Source organism: Littorina saxatilis, linkage group LG3 (genome assembly GCF_037325665.1).
Source record: "Littorina saxatilis isolate snail1 linkage group LG3, US_GU_Lsax_2.0, whole genome shotgun sequence".
Lineage (NCBI taxonomy): Eukaryota > Metazoa > Mollusca > Gastropoda > Littorinimorpha > Littorinidae > Littorina > Littorina saxatilis.
The window spans coordinates 1705268-1731265 of NC_090247.1; the positions used below are offsets into that span (position 1 = coordinate 1705268).

General features: G+C 46.6%; 1 protein-coding gene across 3 annotated transcripts in view; it reads left to right on the forward strand.

Annotated features, from left to right (window-relative positions):
• LOC138961378 (uncharacterized) overlaps positions 1-25998 on the forward strand; it is a 47847-nt gene that overhangs the window by 5600 nt on the left and 16249 nt on the right. The window contains exons 2-5 of one of the 3 annotated variants that reach the window (XM_070332992.1): positions 21043-21270; positions 21970-22091; positions 22406-22622; positions 23058-23146. In XM_070332992.1, the coding sequence (XP_070189093.1) occupies positions 21043-21270; positions 21970-22091; positions 22406-22622; positions 23058-23146 (656 nt within the window). The remainder of the gene's footprint in view (positions 1-21042; positions 21271-21969; positions 22092-22405; positions 22623-23057; positions 23147-25998) is intronic. The other 2 variants (XM_070332993.1, XM_070332994.1) reach the window with 2 other exon arrangements.

Genomic DNA, 25998 nt, shown 5'->3' on the forward strand with positions numbered 1-25998 from the left:
TAGGACCTATACTGTCAGATACTGACCCTCTTTTGTCCCCTTTCCTCCAAAATGAGTGGTTCTGTAGTTGGAGCGTCCGTATTTTTAGGAGACCTGAACGAACATAACCCCTGGCTTGCATTCTGACAAATGGTTTGTGATGAAATAATCCGACATGTGTGTCAGTCTTGTTCGGCTATGGTGTAAATGTATTGTCGCTGAGAGGGAGGGGGGTCGGGGGTTGAGAGAGAGAACGTGTGTGTATGAGTTTGTGTGTGTGTATTCTTTAAACCCAAGCCAAAGAGAGGCATGTCAGATCAAATTAAGTCAACGGAATGCCAAGAATAGTCCTGTAAGGTACCGTCAACGGAATGCCAAGAATAGTCCTGTAAGGTACCGTCAACGGAATGCCAAGAATAGTCCTGTAAGGTACCGTCAACGGAATGCCAAGAATAGTCCTGTAAGGTATCGTCAACGGAATGCCAAGAATAGTCCTGTGAGGTACCGTCAACGGAATGCCAAGAATAGTCCTGTAAGGTACCGTCAACGGAATGCCAAGAATAGTCCTGTTAGGTACCGTCAACGGAATGCCAAGAATAGTCCTGTAAGGTACCGTCAACGGAATGCCAAGAATAGTCATGTAAGGTACCGTCAACGGAATGCCAAGAATAGTCCTGTAAGGTACCGTCAACGGAATGCCAAGAATAGTCCTGTAAGGTACCGTCAACGGAATGCCAAGAATAGTCCTGTAAGGTACCGTCAACGGACAAACAGGTATCCAAGAAGATGATGAAGAAAATGAAAATTCTCTCTCTCTCTCTCTCTCTCTCTCTCTCTCTCTCTCTCTCTCTCTCACACACACACACACACACACACACACACACACACACACACACACACACACACACACACACACCATTCAAACAATAACAGAAAGGTGATCTGGGCAGTGTACAAAGGAAGATGACAGTTTCACGGGCTACAAAATCCGCGCAAGCCCTTTCCGCAGGTTCACATGCTGTGACTTTGCCGCCACATAAAAGCAGTTGCTTGAATTTAAATATGCAATCGTTTTTTTCGGTGTGGCAAGCCTGACAGAGAAGAGAAACAAAAGCCTCGTTGATATTAAAGAGGCTTTGAGCGCTGTGACACAACGGCCCTGTGACACAGAGACCCTGTGACACAACGGCCCTGTGACACAGAGACCCTGTGACACAACGCGCTGTGACACACAGACCATACAGTGTGCCTGTGACACAACGGCCCTATGACACAACGGCCCTATGACACAACGGCCCTGTTACACATATAACCGCTCCCCTGTCTGTTACCTGTCTTTTATCACATGTTTGTCTTCCGTTAGATGGATGAGTGTCCAGCTGGTTTTGTTGCGGCGTGCCGTTGTCTTCATATGAGCCCAACCTTTACTGAGGAGGTTCCTCTTCAGTCAGAAAAGAACCCTGCTGTCAAGGTCAAGTAATAGCTACAAAAACATTGTGACGCAGATTGAGTGAGATTTTATGCGTCACCGTGTGAATTACGTGTTGAACGTGTCAAAACTTGGATGTTGTGATAATGTAGTAAGATGGTCGGAGGATGTCACGTCCACTGTCGCGCGCGTGTACGCAAACACACACAAATTATACACATACGCACACACGCACGCACATTTTTAGCTAATATTTAACATAAAATTATACCCTGCTGACACAAATAAAATTAAAAAACGAAAACAAGAGAAATGGCCACACAAAAAACCCATATAATCAACGACAAACGCTAAATGGCGGGGTAAAAACGGTCATACACGTAAAATTCCACTCGTGCAAAACACGAGTGTACGTGGGAGTTTCAGCCCACGAACGCAGAAGAAGAAGAAGAAGAACGACAAACGCACAAAAGGAAAATACGAGATGCAAGTGTGCACACAGCCGAAACACAAACTGACTTCTTGGACATTTTGGGTGTTAGTTCAACTGAATGTTTTCACTACACGGCCATTGTACATGTGTAACAATCGTTCAAGCTGAGCTTTTATCGGTTTATTTCGCAGCCGTAGGTGACAACTGACACTGTTGTAACTGATGTTTTTGAGACTTGTTTTTTATGTAAATGTACACTTGAGACAAGCTTCTGCGGGTATATATATACGCAGTCTCGTTATGAAGAGTTTTTTTTTATGTTTTTTTTTAAGCACGCTTTAGAAGACAATGATCAATGTAAGTAGCCTAATGTGACAAACTCGGCTTAGGAATGCCAAAATCCTGAAATGACAGAACTAATTCCTATTGATTTTATATGCTTTACTTTAAACTACAGGAGGTGACAAGGTTGGATAAAAGCAGTTGTGAGCAGTTCACATTACACACATTCACTGCTTCCATGAAGAGCGGCCTAATTATGCTCAGCGTTGAATTGCAGTAGGAGCGAGTTCAATTCGTCTCACACACACCCGCTGCTCTCTATGCAACCTGTTACAGTGGGTTTGAGTTTGAGATCGTGTTCCATGCTCTCGTCAATGTCCCAATAACTAGTGACGAGTAATCAATCATCAGAACATTTCGGCGTAACTAGCAAGGTGATGGATTTGACAGTGTCGCCTTTCCTGCTTCTTCCTATTTGCGGCTTGAAGCCATGACATGTGTGAGTAAGAGTGTTCCTCACTTCCTTGTTCTGTATTGCAATGCGATGTACTTTGCCAGTCAGACGTTTCGATGCTTCGTTCCTGCATGTATGTTGATGTTCAAAGAAAACGCTGTGTGTGTGTGTGTGTGTGTGTGTGTGTGTGTGTGTGTGTGTGTGTGTGTGTGAAAGTTCGCGAGTTTGATCACTTCTCGATTAACCTTGAACGTGTTTTTTTGTTCTTCTCAGATTAAACATCTCCCGTTGTTTCAAGAGCTAGTTGTGGCTATTCACTTTAGTTTTCTCATATACACACTGAGCCTCGTGAAGTGAAGAGAAGAGCAAAGGGAAAGACAAGAGTTCGGGTCATGGGAATATATAAAATAAGCTTTCGTATTTTGTTTGTATCCGTCTGGTGTGTTGTCATTGGATTGTTACTTTCAAACATTTTACGCTGAATCCTTTCACTATTTGTATTCTCTTGCACATGTGTATCCTTTTGCCTCAGTATACGCATCAAAACCAAGACGGTCATACAACTCTGAAACTTCACGCGGGAAAGACGCGAAGTCTGCTTCATTTCCCAGCGGGTGGTGGACAGCGACACTTGTAGTCTCGGCAAAAGGGGCTTTAAAACGTGTCGGCCCCTAAGACAATCAACCATAGCATTCTGTCATGGTGACATGGGCGTGAACATCTTTGTTTCTCGGGTCACTTAGGGTTAACAGTGGTGTCGAACACAAACATGTACACACCCATTTCTGTGACTTTCTTTTAGTTTTTCACTCTCTCTCTCTCTCTCTCTCTCTCTCTCTCTCTCTCTCTCTCTCTCTCTCTCTCTCTCTCTCTCTCTCTCTCTCTCTCAGTCTCTGTCTCTGTCTCTGTCTCTCTCCCTCTGGTAGATATTCAATACACAAAGGCCTCTGTGTGTGTGTGACAAAGGTAATGGAATGAAAGATGGTAAAGATGAGGAATTAAGATCGACAGGTAGGTTTGCCCGTCGCGATATAACCCTTCGTGGTTGAAAACGACGTTAAACACCAAATAAAGGTAAAAATAAAGGTAGGTTTGCGTGCGTGTGTGGTTGTTTACACTCTCTTCAAATTTGCAGATATAATGACACTTCCATAGTGTCTCAGACATAGTCATTGGCCATTGTTTTTATGTGAGTGAGAGGGCTTTGTTACGAACAAGAGAGGGCGTGTGTTTGTGTGCTCTTGTCAGTGCGTCTGTTCGTGTTCATGGCTAAAGCTTAATCCGAAACGGTGCAGTAGTTTGTAATTCAAGAAAGGGCTAAAAATATACCTTTGTCTTGTGTTTTCCCCTTTTTCAAGGCGTTGACATGAATCGGTAATTATTGCTGTCACTGTCGGACACTCTCGGAGTACTTCTTTTGACAATTCAAAGACAGTCATGCATCATGTTGAGATTTCTTTCCTGAAAATAATGTACAGCGTGAAACCTCAGGCGACGCGCACGCACGCACGCACTGACAGACACACACACACACACACACACACACACACACACACACACACACACACACACACACACACACACACACACAGAGAAGGAAAACATTCGCAAACAATCACAGAAAAAACTTCGAATTCCTGGATAGAACAAGCTCTTTATTTTAAGATCAGCGGTGAGTGACCGATTATCTTGAACAAATCCCATGTTAGCAATATTTTACCTTGGAAGTGGGAACATTTTTCATCATCAAAGGGAAACAAAAATGGCTGCTGTCAAGAGCGGATTACTCTTGATCTGCCTGTTTGTTTTTATGTCCCGGTTCACAGACCCGCGGCATTGATGTGTCGTGAATATTTCCGCGTAGCTGCCATTCTTGGTAGCTGCCCTCAATGTGTTGTTACTCTTCAAAGCTTGTAGCCCTTTTACTGAGAGAAGAGTTCACAATACTGATGATCGTGCTGTTGTTTTTCTTATCTTTCTTTCTGAAGGCCGATGATCTCTTCAACATATTTTGAGATTTGCTATGGTTTTTTTCATGGTTTTCTTTTTACGTGGTGTTCGTTGTTTTGGTTTTAGTATTAGTTCATCTAGCTGTTTGTTGTTGTTGTTGTTGTTGTTGTTGTTGTTGTTGTTGTTGTTGTTGTTGTTGCACCAGAAGCAATATGACTAATACATGTACATGTAGAATCGTTTCGTGCAGTACTAGTTGTAGTTTCTTTTGTTGTTTTATACAAAATTTAACTTGGTATTGCATTAAGTGCAACTATTGTATTCCTATCTATTCAGACTCATCATTGCAACAACAGTTGTCGTTGCTGTCCCCTCACTCCCCCTTTTCACCTCCCCCAATATACCTAGCATGTAAGCAAGGACTTTATATATCATGATTCATAATTAAGAAGTCTGCATAATTATTACTTCATTACCGGTAGCAGTGTCAACTCCAAGAAACCTTCCGCCATACACCCAAAACAGGGTCACTACGTATATGCGATGATCTAACCAACGGGTCACCGCACTTTATATCGCTGTCATGAATCCTGACGCAACATTCACAGGCCTGTAAATAACTTACGTGGATCATCAAAATTTACACACACACTTCCATCTTTGTGACGTATTCAGTTTGAGCCATTACATATAAGACTTCGCTAATGAAGCTCTCTTATCCCGAGTTAAGGAAGGTCAGCAAGTTTTAATTCCCAGTGGCAAAACTTACACACACTTTCATCATTGGTATATGTATTCAGTTGGAGCCCGGATGCATTTTAGGCTTTATGAATTATGATCGCTATCCCGAACTGAGGAAGGTTAACCAAGTTTTCATCACAAAGTTTATCAGCAGTGGTTTTCTTGGGTCAGGCGTCGATCGGCCATTAAAACCTGCGAGTTGCAAATGGAAGCCCATCAGTGTGTAAGTAGTTAACAATATCAACAATCACACACACACACACACACACACACACAGCCGAATTGAAAAGTAAAGATAAACCTGGTGCCACATTTATGAGAAGGAATTCAAATACAAACCAGACGCCCCTCTTCTTGCTATTTGACACACCAGTATTAGCACCATTTTATGTTATTTTTAAGCGCACTTAATTTCTGTATAAAATGTAGACGTGGGCTCTTTTGTCATGGTGTGCGTATGCTCATATTGCTTGATAAAATGAATTGATTATTTTCCCTGGGGAGCTCCTTTAAACCAATGCTACGTTGTATTTTTAATCAGCTTTTTAAGACAATATTTCTTTGTCACTTTCTGTGTAATTATGTAAAATTACTTTCCCTGTCCCACCACACATGGAATTAATGGAGGGTGAAATATGCAAATGGTGACATTGTAACAGACATGAATGTTTATTTTGAGCATGTGAAAAATGATCTAATCACAGACACTCTCATCATCATGTCATAAGTGGAGTTTAGAAAAACGTTGTAGGGAAACGTTTTTTTGCTTATAGCCTTTTGTTTATGTTTGGACGAATAAGAACTACCAGGGTACTGTTGATCGAAGGAATACGTGACCTCTCTCTCTCTCTCTCTCTCTCTCTCTCTCTCTCTCTCTCTCTCTCTCTCTCTCTCTCTCTCTCTCTCTCTCTCTCTCTCTCTCTCTCTCTCTCTCTCTCTCTCTCTCTCTCTCTCTCTTTCTTTCTTCAAAACATTGCTCCCTGTCCATTACTTTTGCACAAACAAAATGATGACGAAAACGATGTTTGGCGGTTTGTTGTCCGGCCTCGGTCAATAAAGATGAAAGACGACGATGTGATCCCCTCGGGCCCGACAACAAGCTGGTCTGTCAACACGCCATAAAACGTCTCAAACACACACACACGCACGCACGAACGAACGCACACACACACGCAAACACGTTGACAGAATCAAAATATCACCAAAACAGTGCGTTTTATGACAGTAGAGACGTTGCGGGGAAGACGCCCCACAACTCTGAACGAGTGACTGCTGCCCTCTTTATTTCCTTCCACGCAGTCGGGACGGGGCCTTTGCGAGCCGTTTTTACTGGAAAATGGAGCAATTTGTCGTCGTGGCCAAATCGGAAGATAGAAATGGCTCTTTGCTGTTATGTCGAGTTCATTTAAGGCAAAGTGTGTGTTATGGACGTATAGACTGTTCATTTCGCAAATAGCTTTTGAAGAAAAAATTTGAATAAATCTTTGATAGGCGCGGATTTACATTTTTTTTTGTCGGGTACCATCTCAGACGCGCATAAGTCTTTGCAAAGAAGCCACTGTAAACTGTTTGCGCAGGAGACGGACGCGTACTGGGTCCACAACCAAGACTAGAGTGACGTCACTTTTCCCGTGCAGCCGTCCGGGCTGTGGCTGAAAGAACGGCTGCAAAGGCGAACTTTGTTGTTTTTCACGTCCGGGCCGAACGAATGAATAAATTACTATTTTTTTCCTTAACTGAAGGTGTTTGGATGTTTTTTTCATTTCTGTTTGAGGTTCCAGTTTGTGGTCGTTTAAAAAGCAAAACCATGTTTTTGAAACTGAGGGCAAATCGTTGAGGTATAAAGGGTTGGTCAAAGACACACACACACAGACGAACACACACACGCACACCCACATACACATACGCGCGCGCGCACGCACGTACTCACACACACACACACACACACACCCACAACCCTCCACCACACACACAGACTGACCCCCCCCCCCCATATAATTTACTAGCTGTACCCGTTTCCTACGTCCGGTACGCGACTTGTATGCACACACCTATACACCCCCCCCTCTTTCCCACACACACGCACACACATGTATGTTATACACACGCACTGCGCACGTTGAGGGCCCCAAAGGGTTTAAAATCGTGATCGTGATTGGCGTTTTTTGACCTTTCTGTGACCGTGATTGCCGAAATTTCCATTTCTGTGATCGTGATGGGACTTTGCCCGTGATCCGTGATGACAAAAAAATCAAGTCTCGTGATCGTGATCGTCATTTGTTTTCGTGATCGTGAACTTGTGGGGTCCTGATTTGGCCTATTATGGTCCGCTGGACCCAAAACAATAGCTAACTAACTAACTAACTATGGGCATTATTGCAAAGCATTTTATTTTCAACGTACATTTTTCACAGCTGTATCACTCTATGATCCTCTATTCTCAGACTCCGTCCGTGATCTTGGCATCTTTCTTGATAGCGATCTCTCCATGAAACACCATGTTATGAAAGTCTGTCAGTCCGCTTACATCGAGCTTAAGAGAATAGGTTCTATCCGCCCATACCTTACCGAAGATGCCACCAAGACCCTTGTTTCCTCCTACATTCTTTCTCGATTAGACTACGGAAATTCTGTTCTCATTGGCTGTCCTCGGTCTGTCATCCATCCTTTGCAGCGCGTTCAAAATTCTGCAGCCCGGCTTGTCTGCAAAGCCCCTCTGTCACGTTTCAATATATCACTAAAGGTGATTATGAACCGGTTAATTACTACTAATTAACTAACCACACCACGATCCACTCTCGCAGTCATACAATTAAATAGAGTCAACAAAAGTATAAGTTTCAGACGCCTGTTTATGTATAAACTCTCCACCTCCCTCGAGCCTTCACTCAAAATATGTTCCTTTTACGTTCTCAACACGTAAAAAACCAGTGTTCACTGACAAAATGCCAGTAGTATGTAGAAAATTATAGGAACACGCTGAACCCGTGTAAATATAGTTAAATGAGAATGTTCTGTTCGAAAAGCTCTAGTTCGTGCAGGTGTCTCACACCCCACGTTGTCACTACTCCAATGAAATCATAGATACGAAAAGACAACGGTGGTCAACGGGGTGCGTACGACATGGTGCACTTAGCTTTATCTCTGCTGCTGCTGCTTAGCCGGTATGCTGGTTAGTCGGTCCGCTGGTTAGCCGGTTCGCTGGTTAGCCGGTCCGCTGGTTAGCCGGTCTCCTGGTTAGCCGGTCTCCTGGTTAGCGTAGCTTCATCAGTTCCCGCCAGAGTCAGCCGTGCAGATGTCACAGGAACACGAAACGAACGAATCGGATCGAACGAACGAAGGCTGCAAACAGAAAGCATCGGTGCACTAAACATGTCAGCTACCCCTCACCCACCACCTTAAAACATGTCATCTTTAAATATCTCATCGAGCACGTGGGCCTGCACAAAACGGACTTTTTACAACAACAAAACAGTCATTTTCCGTCCTTCTCTCCCTATCTGCAAAAACCATATACAGATTAGTATTTTAGCGTCACAGAGAGTAAATTATGCGCTAACCTGGAAAGAACAACAGAGAGTATTTCATTCCACAACACAGACTCATCAACAGCGTTAAATAATGATTTATTACCTCAAAAGCCTATGATTGTACTCTCAATGGAAGCAAAGTCCGCTTCCTCCCTGGACCAGCCTCTGTTGTCAACAGTGACCAAAACCGTCCAGAACCCCTTGTCGAATCCTTATGCGAAAGCCAACGCCGACGAAGGAAAATTGACGACTTGTCCTCAGCAAAATACGTGGCAGGGAGAAAGGAAAAACTAGTGGAAGTTCCCCTAGAGTGCCGAATATAATACTCGGTGAAAAACCATCATACTCTAGAAACTGTATTAGATCCTTCCTCTTCTGCCGCTGGGTGTCAAGTGTGCCGTCCTTGAGTCTCTGACAGACCACCTAGCCAAATACACGTGACTGACCTTGTCACCAAACCAGTCCAGCTATACACAATTTTGCCTCCCCAAGCAGAAAAAGACACGAGAAACTCAATCCCTGAAAATCCCGTGTGCGCTGTCAGCGAAAAACCGTCAGCCCTATGATAGCAGAAACCCGCACTGTGAAGCTCGTGCGTTTCAAAACATCCGTGCTCGGGAGCACTGTCAGCAAACTCTGCTGTGTCCAATATCACGCACAGGCGCTTTCTATCATAACCGACCAAGAACAGGCACTCCACTGAGTGACACTTTCCTGGTCTCTGTCACCCGATCGTGACACACCTCCCCTCTTCAAGACGAAACCTCGGTTTCGCTCACAGTCATGTTCTCCTCTACAGCCCGAGAGAGAAAGTCAGCTCCAACATTGTTGGCGCCCGGAATGACGCGTACCGTGAATTGGTACGGTTGGAGGATCAACGCCCAGCGCATAAGTCTGGCGTTTGCCAACCTTGCAACCTGAAGATATTGCAGAGGTTGATGGTCCGTCTCCAGACAGAAAGGTCGTCCGTACAGGTACGCTTCGAACTTCTGGATGCCCCAGACAATGGCGAGACACTCGCGTTCAACCGTTGCATACGCTGCCTCGGCCGAGGTCAGCTTACGGCTGGCGAAGCAAACAGGGTGCAAAAACCCCTCTGTCTCCTGAAGCAACACTGCCCCAAGTCCCTTCCCTGAAGCGTCTGTCCTCAGCACGAAGTCCTTGTTCAGGTCTGGTAGTCGGAGGATAGGCTGACTGGTGAGTCGCCTCTTCAGGGTGTTGAATGCGGAGCTGCATTCCTCAGTCCACACTACAACGGTCGGTTGTAGTTTCTTGGTAAGGTTGGTCAGTGGTAGTGCGATTTCGGCAAAGTGCGGGATGAAGCGTCTGTAGAAGCTGGCTAGGCCCAGGAAAGACCTGACTTCTTTCTTCTTGCGCGGTGGCTCCGCCTCCCGAATCTTCTGGATCTTGTCGTCCTCTGGAACGAGCAATCCCTCGCCGACAACATGACCCAGGAAAGACAATTCCCGAAATCCCAAGTAGCACTTGGACGGTTTAGCTCCCAGATTTCCGTCCTTCAACCTCCCGAACACGTCGCGCAGGGCGTCGAGATGTTCAGTCCATGTCTCTGTCGCGATCAGCACATCGTCGATGAAACTGCTGATGTCCTCGCGCTTCAATGGTTCCAAAAGTTTCCTCATCATGCGAGTGAAGACGGCACCTGCATTCTGTAGACCAAAAGGCATGACTGTCCATTGGAACTGGCCGAATGGAGTGGTAAATGCAGTCTTTGGGCGATCTTCCTCGGCAACTGGAATTTGCCAGTATCCCTTGGTGAGGTCCAGTTTGGAAAAGTACTTGGCCTTGGCCAAGTGACTGAAGAGGTAGTCCACATCAGGCATGGGTTCCGCGTCAAACGCCGTAATCTTGTTCAGCTTCCGGTAGTCGACACAGAACCTGACGCGTCCATCCTTCTTCTTCACAAGCACAATTGGTGAACTGTAGGGAGAGTTCGCTGGCTCGATGACGCCCAACTTCGTCATGTCGGCGATTTCTTTCCTGACCACCTCCTTCTGGGCATGAGGCATGGGATACTGCTTCGTCCTCACTGGCTGTTTCTCCAGCAAGTCGAAGGTAAACTCCTCTAGATGCGTCTGAAGTGGTATGTCTGTAAGGACCCGTGCTGCATCCTTCAGGATCTCTTGCAGGTCCGCCTGCTGGTCGTCCCCAAGATCAGGTGAGATGTGCACGTCCGTGTGATCTTCACTAGCCTCCAGCGGACAAACTGGTACACGTCCTCCTCCCTGTTCTTCCGTTGTCTCGTCCATCACGACAGCAACTGCTTCTGTCACTTTGTCCTTTTCCCCGTAGGCAGTCCTTTCTATGTAGGCGCGCAGCAGGTTGGCGTGGTACAGGCGTGCTTTCCCGTTCATGACGATCCTGTAGTCGTTCTGGCCCACTTTCGCTGTCACCTCAAAAGGTCCTTGCCACTGCAGTTGTAGCTTGTTGTGTTTGACAGGTAGAAGTAGTAACACCCGTTCTCCAATCTTGAAGCTGCGCGGCCGTGCCTTGCGGTCGAATCCTCGCGCGTAACGCTGTGCTGCTCTTCCCAGGTTCTCTTGAGCCAATTTGCAGGTCTCTTCAATCCTGTTCCTGAGTTCTACGATGTAGGTCGCCGTCGTCTGCACCTCCTCGTCAGCTTCTTCGTCTGTCCAAGCCTGACGCAGGATAGCCATGGGACCGCGTACCTGTCTGCCGTACAACAGCTCGAATGGGGAAAAGCCCAAGCTCTCCTGAGGAACCTCGCGGTATGCAAAAAGCAATGCTGGGATGTACCTGTCCCACGTGCGTGGTTTCTCCTGAGCTAGTTTCCTCAGCATGGTCTTCAAGGTGCCATTGAACCTCTCCACCAGTCCGTTGCACTGAGCATGGTAAGGAGTGGTGAAGTGCTGCTCCAGTGATAGCAGTCGTGCTGCCTCCGCCATCACTCCTCCCGTGAACTGCGTGCCTCTGTCGGTGAGTACCTCTGATGGAATTCCCAGCCGGGACCACATAGTAACCAGAGCCTCAGCTACTCGCGTGGCTTCAATCGATTTCAGAGGGATCGCCTCTGGGTATCGAGTAGCGTAGTCCACCATGGTCAAAATGTATCTGTTTCCGTCCTCAGACGCAGGCAAGATGGGCCCGATGATGTCCACTGCCACCCGACGAAAGGGTTCGTCGATGAGCGGCATCTTCTCTAAGGGGACCTTCCTCACCCTTCCTTTGGCAACCACCTTCTGGCACTTATCGCAGGACGCACAGAAACGTCGGACATCCGTGCAGATGCCTGGCCAGTAAAAGTGGCGCCAGACACGATCCGTGGTCTTCTTGGTGCCAAGATGCCCTCCCAGAATCGAGTCGTGTGCCGTTGCCATGACACCCTCGCGAAACTCGCGAGGCACGACAACCTGTTTGAATGCACCTTCCTTGTTGCTGAACTCACGGTAGAGCAACTTCTTGTCCCTGAGGAACCTTGACCTCCCATGCTTCCCGCTCAGCTTCACCTTCCCCGACTTCGCGTGCTCCCGAGGAGTCGCTAATGTCGGATCAGATGCCTGAGCCTTCGCGAGAAGCGCGGGGGTCACGTTCCCCAGGGCAGCTCGCGCAGCAGGTAGGGGTTTGAGAGGTTTGTCCTCTCGCTCCGCCTGTGCCCGCGTGAGCACTGAAATGACGTCGGGAGACCGGTAAACGGGAACCTCCCTGGTGACGCCGTCCACAAACTGAACCCGGTTTCCAATGAGCAAGTCGCATGGAGGATCGTCCATGACGACGGCCACAATGGTCCCCGTGAACAACGGTGTTACGACCTTGATCACTGCCGTGTTCAAGTCGTAAGCGTGAGATGCCTCGGCCATTCTCACCCTGATGCTGTCTCCTGTGTAGGCCATGGCTGGAACTAGACTCGCCCGAACCACTATCATGTCTGCTCCTGTGTCCCGCAGACCTTCGCCCTTCACTCCGTTAACGTAGACGTTGCAGTGGGGCTGGAAATGTTTCCTGGAGCACGGAACGCAGAGTTGTGGAATTGTGCATGAGCTCGTGACGTCCCTTAACTCCTCGCTGCCAACAAAGTGTACGCCCTTCTGGTCAGCCTGTCTCCTGTGGCAGTCCTTCTTCACGTGGCCCCGCTTGTTGCAGTAGTAACACTGGATGTCAGTTCTGGAACTTGATCCTTTGTGTCCCTGATCGTCCTTCCCGTCCTTGGGTCCTGAAGAACCTGAATTTCCCGATTTTCCCGGCCGTGAGCCTGAAGATTTGCCGGAGATCGCCTGGGCGTCCTCGTGTACTCTGATCCAGTCGGCTGCTTCCTGAGTAGTCTTAGGCTGGTGTTCCTGCACAAAGGTCACCACCTCAGGTCGCAGGCTGGACATCAGTTGCTCCATGACAATGAGGTCGGCAAGGTCGTCGACGGTCCAGTTCTTTTCGGCCATCTCCACCCAGCGCCGCAGGTAGAGATTAAGGCGTGCCACAAACTGATGACTCAGCTCGCCGCTCAGTCTCTTGCTGTTACGCAGACGTCGTCTGTAGGCTTCAGCAGTCAGGTTAAAGCGCTGGAGTAACGCCTTCTTAAGTGCCTGATAGTCTCTCGCCTCGTCGTCCTCCAAAGCGTTGTAGAGCTGCAATGCGCGTCCTTTCAAGCAGGTGCTAAGGCGGCTAGCCCACGTGGCCTCTTCCCACTTCTGGTCCGATGCAATGCGCTCAAACCGGCGTAAAAAGTCGTCGAGCTCGTCCTTGTCATCGTCGAACGTCGGCAGTCTCGTACGGTCGGCAACAAACGTCGGCGCGCTAGCCTGAGTAAGCGTACCCTTCTCGGCCTGTAGCCTAGCTAGCTCTAGCTGGTGATCGCGATCCGCCTGTTCCTTCTCTTTCCGTTCTTGTCTGTCACGTTCTCTTTCTTGTCTGTCAAGTTCGGCCTGTCGTTCGGCCTGTCGTTCCCTTTCTTGTCTGTCACGTTCATCTTTCTCTTTCCTTTCTTGTCTGTCCCGTTCGGCCTGTCGTTCTTGTCTGTCAAGCTCGTCTTTCTTGTCCTGTCTGTCACGTTCGTCTTTCCTTTCCTGTCTGTCTCGTTCTGCCTGTCGTTCCCTTTCTTGTCTGTCAAGTTCGTCCTTCTTTTCCTGTCGGTCACGTTCTTCTTTTCTTGTCAGTCGCTCAGATTCTTCCTTCCGTTCTACTTCTAAGCGTTTTAGAACGCTTCGGGCTCTAGCGCGTGCGTCTCGCTCGGTCGGTTGCTCGCTCCCAGGAGTCTCAAAAGTTATTCTCCTCGTAGGAGATCCCCCTGTAGCCATAGTTAGTTTTAGCAAAGCTTTATTACCAAAAATAAGTCTAACGCAGCTATAGCTAGAATACGCGGCGATAAAATGGATACAAAAATCCAGCAAGCGGAAAATGCAGAAGAAAAATCCAAACGGTGTAGAACAAAACGCGTAGCCTACTTTATGGCTGCTTTTTGCGGTGAAACAAAATGTTTCCCACAGCCGTGGCCTACTTTATCGGCTGCTTTTTGCGGTGAAACAGAGTGTCTCCCACAGCCTTGATTAGGACAGAAGTCCTCGGACCTTCCCCCCCCAAAATTCCAACAAAGTCAAAATATGGAGAAAAATCCAAGTAAAACAAGACAGTAGAAATGTAACCTGTTACAGAATGCGAAACAACAATGTAGAGAAAACTGAGTAAAACGAATAACAAATCCGCTAACCCCGCTCAGCTCTCTGCAACGGAAAACTCTGAACGTACAACAACAAAGATTCACAAACAAAGGAAAGGGAAGTAATCACAGTTAGCGCATACAATAACTCACAAATTACAATTTACATTTCCTGCAAGATGTGAATCGCTTAAGGTGTGGTATATGATCAAAACTATACAAAAAAGGGTAGCACCAAGCAGAAAATAAGTCGAGCACTGACGAGATTATCTGCTCTTAGTTATCCTTAATTGGTGGGTCTTTATCAGTTGGAAATTAACTGAGTAAATCCCGGCTTGGCCCCCATGTGTCACGTTTCAATATATCACTAAAGGTGATTATGAACCGGTTAATTACTACTAATTAACTAACCACACCACGATCCACTCTCGCAGTCATACAATTAAATAGAGTCAACAAAAGTATAAGTTTCAGACGCCTGTTTATGTATAAACTCTCCACCTCCCTCGAGCCTTCACTCAAAATATGTTCCTTTTACGTTCTCAACACGTAAAAAACCAGTGTTCACTGACAAAATGCCAGTAGTATGTAGAAAATTATAGGAACACGCTGAACCCGTGTAAATATAGTTAAATGAGAATGTTCTGTTCGAAAAGCTCTAGTTCGTGCAGGTGTCTCACACCCCACGTTGTCACTACTCCAATGAAATCATAGATACGAAAAGACAACGGTGGTCAACGGGGTGCGTACGACATGGTGCACTTAGCTTTATCTCTGCTGCTGCTGCTTAGCCGGTATGCTGGTTAGTCGGTTCGCTGGTTAGCCGGTCCGCTGGTTAGCCGGTTCGCTGGTTAGCCGGTCTCCTGGTTAGCCGGTCTCCTGGTTAGCGTAGCCTCAACAGTTCCCGCCAGAGTCAGCCGTGCAGATGTCACAGGAACACGAAACGAACGAATCGGATCGAACGAACGAAGGCTGCAAACAGAAAGCATCGGTGCACTAAACATGTCAGCTACCCCTCACCCACCACCTTAAAACATGTCATCTTTAAATATCTCATCGAGCACGTGGGCCTGCACAAAACGGACTTTTTACAACAACAAAACAGTCATTTTCCGTCCTTCTCTCCCTATCTGCAAAAACCATATACAGATTAGTATTTTAGCGTCACAGAGAGTAAATTATGCGCTAACCTGGAAAGAACAACAGAGAGTATTTCATTCCACAACACAGACTCATCAACAGCGTTAAATAATGATTTATTACCTCAAAAGCCTATGATTGTACTCTCAATGGAAGCAAAGTCCGCTTCCTCCCTGGACCAGCCTCTGTTCGTCAACAGTGACCAAAACCGTCCAGAACCCCTTGTCGAATCCTTATGCGAAAGCCAACGCCGACGAAGGAAAATTGACGACTTGTCCTCAGCAAAATACGTGGCAGGGAGAAAGGAAAAACTAGTGGAAGTTCCCCTAGAGTGCCGAATATAATACTCGGTGAAAAACCATCATACTCTAGAAACTGTATTAGATCCTTCCTCTTCTGCCGCTGGGTGTCAAGTGTGCCGTCCTTGAGTCTCTGACAGACCACCTAGCCAAATACACGTGACTGACCTTGTCACCAAACCAGTCCAGCTATACACAATTTTGCCTCCCCAAGCAGAAAAAGACACGAGAAACTCAATCCCTGAAAATCCCGTGTGCGCTGTCAGCGAAAAACCGTCAGCCCTATGATAGCAGAAACCCGCACTGTGAAGCTCGTGCGTTTCAAAACATCCGTGCTCGGGAGCACTGTCAGCAAACTCTGCTGTGTCCAATATCACGCACAGGCGCTTTCTATCATAACCGACCAAGAACAGGCACTCCACTGAGTGACACTTTCCTGGTCTCTGTCACCCGATCGTGACACCCTCGGTCCCAGTCCTGTTCCCCCTTGCTAAAGAAACTTCATTGGCTCCCTGTAGAGCGGAGAATCCCAAGTGCTGCTGTATCTGCTACAAAATAATATCTGGCTCAGCCCCATCCTACCTGTCTGACCTGTTTACACTCTATACACCCTCACGATCCCTCCGCTCCTCTGTAGAAACTAGAATATTCCGTCTATCTTCTTTTAGTCGCAAACAGCACGGCCAGAGAGCCTTCTCCCACTCTTCTGCCGTTGCGTGGAACTCTCTCCCTTACTCTATCCGACACTGCCAAACATTTTGTTCCTTCAAATCAAACCTTAAAACACACTTCTTCACACAGTATTTTCATTAATTTTATTTCAATATGGTGCATGTTTGATCAGGTGTTTGAATGTTTGAAGGTTTTGCCTGTGTTAGTATGCTTGCAGCTTGTATAGATGTAGTGTTTCGTTGTTCACGTGTGTGCTGAATGCTGCTGCACATGCTTTTTTGCTTTGCTTTGTATGTATATGTATGTTTGTTTGTTTTTTAATAGTTTTTTTTGTTCATTGTAAAGCGCTTAGAGAACGTAAAGCGCTATATAAATCTCCCATATTATTATTATTATTAAGGTGTTTGTGATCGTGAAAACAAAAATCAAGGTAACTGTAATCGTGAAAGCTAAAATCCCCCCCCCCCCCCCCCTTTGGGGCCCTCCACGTTCGAATTTCACGACTTATTCGCCTGCAGAGGGAGAGAGAGAGAGACAGACAGACAGACAGAGAGAGAGAGAGACAGAGAGAGAGAGAAAATCTGAGCTGTACCCGTTTTCTATGCTGTACGCGACTAATATGCTCGCACCTATACACACACACACTCACACACACACACACACACACTCAAGTAGAGAGAGAGAGGTGGTAGGAGAGAGAGAGAGAGAGATACTCCGGGTTTGAGAGAGCACCGAGAGAGATACTCCGGGTTTGAGAGAGCACCGAGAGAGATACTCCGGGTTTGAGAGAGCACCGAGAGAGAGCGAGAGAAAGAGAGATACTCCGGGTTTGAGAGAGCACCGAGAGAGAGAAAGAAAGAGAGATACTCCGGGTTTGAGAGAGCACCGAGAGAGAAAGAGAGATACTCCGGGTTTGAGAGAGCACCGAGAGAGAGAGAGAGATACTCCGGGTTTGAGAGAGCACCGAGAGAGAAAGAGAGATACTCCGGGTTTGAGAGAGCACCGAGAGAGAAAGAGAGATACTCCGGGTTTGAGAGAGCACCGAGAGAGAAAGAGAGATACTCCGGGTTTGAGAGAGCACCGAGAGAGAAAGAGAGATACTCCGGGTTTGAGAGAGCACCGAGAGAGAGAAAGAGAGATACTCCGGGTTTGAGAGAGCACCGAGAGAGATACTCCGGGTTTGAGAGAGCACCGAGAGAGAGAGAGAGAGATACTCCAGGTTTGAGAGAGCACCGAGAGAGAAAGAGAGATACTCCGGGTTTGAGAGAGCACCGAGAGAGAGAGAGAAAGAGAGATACTCCGGGTTTGAGAGAGCACCGAGAGAGAGAGAAAGAGAGATACTCCGGGTTAGAGAGAGCACCGAGAGAGAGAGAAAGAGAGATACTCCGGGTTTGAGAGAGCACCGAGAGAGAGAGAGAGAGAGAGAGAGAAAGAGATATACTCCGGGTTTGAGAGAGCACCGAGAGAGAGAGAGATATATACTCCGGGTTTGAGAGAGCACCGAGAGAGAGAAAGATATATACTCCGGGTTTGAGAGAGCACCGAGAGAGAGAGAGATATATACTCCGGGTTTGAGAGAGCACCGAGAGAGAGAGATATATATACTCCGGGTTTGAGAGAGCACCGAGAGAGAGAGAGAGAGATACTCCGGGTTTGAGAGAGCACCGAGAGAGAGAGAGATATATACTCCGGGTTTGAGAGAGCACCGAGAGAGAGAGAGAGAGAGAGATACTCCGGGTTTGAGAGAGCACCGAGAGAGAGAGAGAGAGAGAGAGAGAGAGAGAGATATACTCCGGGTTTGAGAGAGCACCGAGAGAGAGAGAGATATATACTCCGGGTTTGAGAGAGCACCGAGAGAGAAAGAGAGATATATACTCCGGGTTTGAGAGAGCACCGAGAGAGAAAGAGAGATATATACTCCGGGTTTGAGAGAGCACCGAGAGAGAGAGAGAAAGAGAGATACTCCGGGTTTGAGAGAGCACCGAGAGAGAGAGAGATATATACTCCGGGTTTGAGAGAGCACCGAGAGAGAGAGAGAAAGAGAGATACTCCGGGTTTGAGAGAGCACCGAGAGAGAGAGAGAGAGAGAAAGAGATATACTCCGGGTTTGAGAGAGCACCGAGAGAGAGAGAGATATATACTCCGGGTTTGAGAGAGCACCGAGAGAGAGAGAGAGAGAGATACTCCGGGTTTGAGAGAGCACCGAGAGAGAGAGAAAGAGAGATACTCCGGGTTTGAGAGAGAGACTTGAGGCTTGCCGAGACTTTCTTTAAACTGAGACAGGGTCAGGGTTACCAAGACCAAGACTTGCTTTGTTGAGTGGCTAACAAAATCAAAAAACATGGGACGCACGTGGTGAAGGTTGCCCACCACACAAAAATGCCCCGAGGGGCTTCGCCTCTACAAGTCGTGTCAAAACCATTCGCTCGGGTGTCCAGGATTTGTCTTCTTCTGGCCACTGGCGCTCGTCCCCCCCCCTCTCTCTCTCTCTCTCTCTCTCTCTCTCTCTCTCTCTCTCTCTCTCTCTCTCTCTGTGCACAGAATGCAACCAAGGTGTTGATTTCTAGAATATGTTCAAGTGGAGGGATGATCTTGTCCAATGTTGACAACCCGGTCAGATCTGAGATAGTGAGGAGACTGTACCTTTAAGTTGTGAATCGCTTTCCGGTGTTTTGGTTGGACAATTCCAAAAGTAAAGTACTTCAAAAGGCACAATATCTTTATGCGGCGGTCATAAATTACGTATAATGCTGTCATAATCGTCACGAGCGCGGCTGAAGTTTATGTGACATAAACACCGTGTGACGTACATCCTGCAGATACGACTAAAGCCTGCGCAGTACTGCTGACAGCATCATGTACGATTTTTATGCTTTTCTGTTGCGGCCTGAATTTGATTTTCACTACAGTACGGGGAACACTTGGCGAATTTACAACATTGCATGATTGAGGAGTTCTACCTCATAGAGACGCCATGACAAGTGTGGTCTGCCTTCACAAAGAAGTGATGATATATCTACTCGTAACTTTGAGCGAGACTGACCGATTCATACTGACCACATTGGGAAATAAGTACAAACCTTCAGACACGATCTTGCTACTGCACACGGAAACGCCGCCACTGGTATATGGCAAGGAACCATCTAAACAGTAGGGTTCTTTATTGTGGTAACAGACATGCTCTGACAGAAATACGGACACGCACTTGTGTGCACCCCCCCCCCCCCCCCCGAATTTCTCTCTCTCCGGCTCTCTCTCGCTGTCTCTCTCTCTCCCTCTCACTGTCTCTCACTCTCTCTCTCTCTCTCTCTATCTCTCTGTCTGCCTGTCTCTCTCTCTCCCTCTCTCTCTCTCTCCCCCTCTCTCTCTCTCTCTCTCTCTCTCTGCTCCTGGCCAGGCTGTGGGGATGGGGATAGAGCAACACTGTCTAAACGGGAAGGACTGTGCCTTTCAAGCGTGAAAGCTGATTCGGGGGGGGGGGGGGGGGGGGGGCGGTGGTAAGCTTGGTCACCGTTGTCAGGTAATTGATTGATTGGTGGTGTCAACGTGTGAGGTCATCTCGCGTCCGTGACAGCTATCTTCCTCGCCTTGCTTGACGCTGACATCGGTCATTTCTCGACCAGATACTAGTTCTGTCGGTCTGCATGTCTGTCTGTATCTATCCATCTATTTATTTATCTATCTATGTTTGTGTGTTTTTTCACCGTAGATATTAACATGATTGTTCAATATGTACAGAGTATTGTAGTTCCCAAGATGTTTGGAATTCGTCCCAATGTTTGTTTAGTAATGCATCATCCACTGAAATCGTCCCAATGTTTGTTTAGCAATGCATCATCCACTGAAATCGTCCCAATGTTTGTTTAGCAATGCATCATCCACTGAAATCGTCCCAATGTTTGTTTAGCAATGCATCATCCACTGAAATCGTCCCAATGTTTGTTTAGCAATGCATCATCCACTGAAATCGTCCCAATGTTTGTTTAGCAATGCATCATCCACTGAAATCGTCCCAATGTTTGTTTAGCAATGCATCATCCACTGAAATCGTCCCAATGTTTGTTTAGCAATGCATCATCCACTGAAATCGTCCCAATGTTTGTTTAGCAATGCATCATCCACTGAAATCGTCCCAATGTTTGTTTAGCAATGCATCATCCACTGAAATCGTCCTAATGTTTGTTTAGCAATGCATCATCCACTGAAATCGTGCACACTAAAACATACACATGAGAGAGAATTAACACAATACAATTCATACTCAAAAATGATCAGCACAACCACTATATCTCTTCCTCCTTCGCCGACCGTCGCGCGCGCGCACCTACACACAAACTCACGCAAACGCACGTACACACACACGAATACTCACACATACTCACACACACACACACACACACACACACACACACACACACACACTTACTCACATACTCACTCACACACTCACTCACTCCAATTACCAAGAATATTGTCACAAATAATTTAATTTGAACCCTTTCTCCAGATACCAGAGCAGTTTCGCTTCCAGTCAGCAACAGAGCTATGATCCGCGCACGGGTGTCGCTCACAACGCTGTCACTGTGACGTCACGACAATGCAGCTTCATCAAGCGCTCCACGCGCTACGACAAGGTGCGCGTGCCGTTCCTGTGCCACGCGAAGACGGGTCGCGTTATGCCCATGCCACGGGAAATCAACTCCAAGGACGCTCAGGTGTTGACTTCAATGAAAGCGTGAGTATTGAAGCACTGGAACGTGTGATTAGATGGAAACACGATCTGTTAGATGGCCTGTGATTAGATGTTAATATGATCTCATGTCTGTGACGTAAGGAAATTTGAAGAAAAGTTGTTGGAAGAATAGTATCATTCATTTGAAGACGCTAGCTGCGGTAATATTTAATATCAATTTTGGAAAAATTCAAGAACAGTTACAAACGGAATTAACCTTTCTCCATCAACATGACGCTACAGTCCCTTGAATTTGTTCATACAGTTTACTGAATGAAAATGAGTTTAAAGTCAAAACCGTCGCATTTCACCACAATGTTGCATCAGTTTCTAAAGCCAGCCGCATTTTCTCCGCCTGTTAATGTTAGCACCTTGCAACAGCTTCATTGAATTATGGACACTCTACTTGAGTTTTACCCTCACTTTTGACAAATGATTTTGCAGAATAGAATAATGTTGTTGGAAGGAAGGAGCCTGTAGTTATATTCAATCTGAAGTTTATGATTAATGAATATTTCAAACATATTACTGAAACACACCTGGATTTGGCTTCTTGATTGGAAGCAACGAACTAATACTATGGCTACATCAAGAGAGAGAGAGAGTGTGTGTGGATTCGGAAGGGAAGAAAGGTTTTGCTGTGGAGGCGAGGCGGGTGGGTATACAATATTATAATTATAATTTGCATTGTACTTTCTACAGGGGCGGGTGGGCTACGTGCTACAAGCTCATGCAGATACCCATCCACAGAGTCCAGAGAATACCCGTCTGTTGTCCGGGGTACATTCCTACCCCCAATGGTGGATGTGTATGCACGAAATCACGTGAGTTATGGTGTTTGTGCGTGCGTGCATGTGTGTGTGTATGTGTGTGTGTATGTGTGTGTGTATGTGTGTGTATGTGTGTGTGTGTATGTGCGCGCGCGGGCGTGTGTGGTGGAAAAAAGAGAAGGGAACAAATAAATGCCCAAAAATATAACGAAAAATAATGACATGCAAGGTATTACGTATAAAACAATGTGAATTAATTTGAGAAAATATACAGCGGTTGTTTACCTTGTCAGAGTATTGATTTTGTTCATCATATGTATTGTGGCTGTCAAGGGGTTAGATATACAATGACATTTGTCAAAATACTGTTGCAGCCCAAGCGCCCAGCAGTATGCCAGATAGGCCCAGTATGCCTAGCACGCCCAGTATGCCAAGCATGTCAAGTATGTCCAGCATGCCCAGTCCTGGCCAGTTGTTGGAGCACATGTTGCAGCAAGTCATGCAAGGCGGCAGACAAATACATCCCGGGTACCAGTACAGGCCCGCCCAGCCCATGCGATCACCAGTTGTTATGCAGCCGCCCAGGTCAGAGGGGCGAGAGGGGCGAATGAAAGAGAGAGAGAGAGTGTGTGTGTGTGTGTGTGTTTGTGTGTGTGTGTGTGTTTGTTTGTTTGTTTGTTTGTTTGTTTGTTTGCTTAACGCCCAGCCGACCACGAAGGGCCATATCAGGGCGGTGCTGCTTTGGTGTGTGTGTGTGTGTGTATTTGTTGTTGTTGCCGAAGCATCCTTAATACCGGTACAGGCCCTCAACGCCAGTCCAATCACCAGATGTTATGCAGCCACCCAGGTTATCGAGAGAGAGAAGGCTGCGTAGCGGGGAGGGGGGTTGGTGAGAGAGCGTGCGTGTGTATGTGTGTGTGTGCGTGCGTGCGTGCGCACGTTGCTGTTTTTGTTGTTGTTGTTGTGTACCTTCTTATTCTCAGCAATCCTGTCTCACTGAATGGCTTCTCTGTGTGACAGACCTTACCGCGGCATGCTGAACCATGGTGCTACCATGGCTGCCAACCCAGGTTCTCTCATGCAGCGAGTCATGATGCAGAGACAGCGTGGTGAGTAGAGCTAGAGGCTTTCTTCCGGTGTCGGTTTATACGCTGTTTGAATTGCACATTCAAGCTCTGGATTGTCAGAGGACAAACAAGTCTATTGTAAATGTGGTACAAACATTTCTTTCTGTCACGGGCAGGATCTCCAATTTGAATAACGCGACAGAGATATTCCATAATAATAAGAAGAGAGAGAGAGAGAGAGAGAGGGAAATAAATAGAGAGGAAGAGAGAGAGAGAGAGAGAGAGAGAGAGAGAGAGAGAGAGGGAAAGAAATAGAGAGGAAGAGAGAGAGTGTGTTATTTCGTAGTGTGCACATAATGAAGTGCTGATTGTTAAATCACTGGATATTGTTGTCTGCTAAAAAGTCATGTGTAACTGCCATCTGGGATGACAACATAACCGTCATAGCCATGTAACTCTCAGTTCATGCACCTGCTTTCGACAAGTCTGCATTTCTTGCACCACTATCCACGGTACTAGAGCTCTATGTTTTTGCGCATGTAACGTAGGCATTTGCATACAGAAAAAGCATGTTCCTAGTGTATCTATATATATATACGACTTGTGTGTGTGTGTGTGTGTGTGTGTGTGTGTGTGTGTGTGTGTGTGTGTGTGTGTGTGTGTCTCCGCAATGCACGCCCAAGGTTCTCGATGGACCTGTTTCAAATTTGGTGGGCATATTCAGGTAGACCCCGGACACAACCTGCTCGTTGAGATATTTCAACACGTGCTCTCAGCGTGCAGCGCTGAACCGATTTTGGTTTTTCTCTGGATTCATTCCCAGTAACTCTTCCTTATCTTCTCCAGTGTTTTCAGCGTTTATCTCCTTTCCTTCGTGTGGCGTCAATCCATATTCCCGTTTCTATTTTTAGAAGGTCACTGTCGACAACGCTCAATCCATATTCCCGTTATACTATTTTTACTCTTCTCCAGTGTTTTGCGCCTTTATCTCCCTTCCTTCGTGCGGTGCGCCGGCAAAGCCGGCGTATACCCGGCAAAGCCGGGTCCCCGGCGCAGCCGGGTATTTGGCTCGACTTCTTCCCGGTGTAACACGAGAAAATTACTCCCACGAGATTTTTACTCCGGAGTAAAAATTTCGTACGAAAAAGTTACTCCCTTTACGAAAAAAGCACTCCCCCATTTCACGAGAAAATTACTCCCCAAGACAGGTGAGTTCCGAGTAAACATTTCGTACACAAATGTTACTCCCCTGACGAATAAATAACGAATAAATTACTTCACCCAAACACAAGCAATTTAACTTCCCATGCCAGGTGTACGACATTTTTACTCCCTTGTCCCCTGTTAGTCTTGGTGGTGGAAGGGGTGGAAGGAGGGTAGCGCGACATTCGTGTGCGCGAGATCACTTATTGGCATTATCCCTTCGCCCGCATCCCATTTTTGCGTACGAGATTTTTACTGGAAGTAAAAAAAAAATGGGGAGTAAAAATTTCGTGGAGGGAGTAATTTTTTCGTGCCTTGGGGAGTTCTTTTCTCGTACGAAAAGTGTACTCGGAGTAAGAATTTCGTACGAAATATTTACTCCGGAGTAAATTTTTCGTGGAGTAAAAATTTCGTGTTACACCGGCGAAGCCGTACCCGGCGAAGCGGGTATTCATCTAGTTTTAAATATCTTGCTTGCGGGTAGCCATTAGCAGACAGAAAAGGCATTGTTCCTTGTGAATCTCAAATGTTTTGTGCATGTAGACATTTGCATACAGGAAGAGCCTATTCCGAGCAAACCTCAAATAGTTCGTGACCGACTTGCCAGAGAAAGGAGATCATGCTTTAGCTATGTTTCAATCTTTAGTGGACGAATGTGTGTCACACTTTCTCCCCTGGAGGATCATTGGCAGATGAGACACTAGTTGTGGGGTTTTGCTTCTCTTTCGAGCAGCAGTAGGCAACAGCAGCTCATCCCAGCTTCTTTCTGTTTTTGGCTCACGTAAGTGTAGCCTATGCGATCGTAACTTTGTCTGTCTGTGCGTGCGTGCGTGCGTGTGTATGTCTGTGGTAGAAACTCTAACATTTGAAGACGTCACATTACATTGACGTCACATTATGACGTAAGAGGGTTAGACGTCACGCGAAGGAAGTACTGAAAGTCTCGGTCATTATTATTTTGAGCGGGCCGAGACTAGTTGGCAGTCGTGTCCCTGTAAGTAGGCTACATGCAGACAGACAGATCTAGATCTAGTGTCTCGCTTTCTTGCACAGTTTCACCTATGCTCTTTCTGTGTGTGTGTGTGTGTGTCTGTGTCTGTGTGTGTGTGTGTGTGTGTGTGTGTGTGTGTGTGTGTGTGTTACTGTTTGTCGATTTCTTACGTGAGCCTTGATGGCTTCGCCTCTTGTTAGTTTTTGTATTGAAGACAATAATCAAAATCGCAGCTATTGAAACCATGTGTCAAAGCAAAGCTGTTTCTGGACCACACGCTTGCGACCCTTTTGGCAGCCCGACTGCAGGGAAGGCACTCGACGACTCGTATATTTGCAACTACCTAAGTAGACCATCGGCATGTTTCGTTTTGTTTTTAAATCGAGAGCAACATGTTTATTTTCTTGATATATACAGCCGCATGCTATTGAGACCTATTTTCTAGGAAGGCAACGTGTACTGAATCAGGGGTTTCCGAAAGTGTTCTACAACCTTTGGAGTGGTGAATTTAGCCTGTCTTCCATAACATAACATACCCAATGTCCAAGGCCTCGGGTCACTAAATATAAATGCACATTTTATGATCCGAGAAACAAAGGGATGTAAGCGCTCTAAACGCACATGGCACGTACAATAGAGTCAGTGAGAGTTAGACGGAACCAGTATCCTGGCACCTGAGACAATAGCAAGCAATGAAATT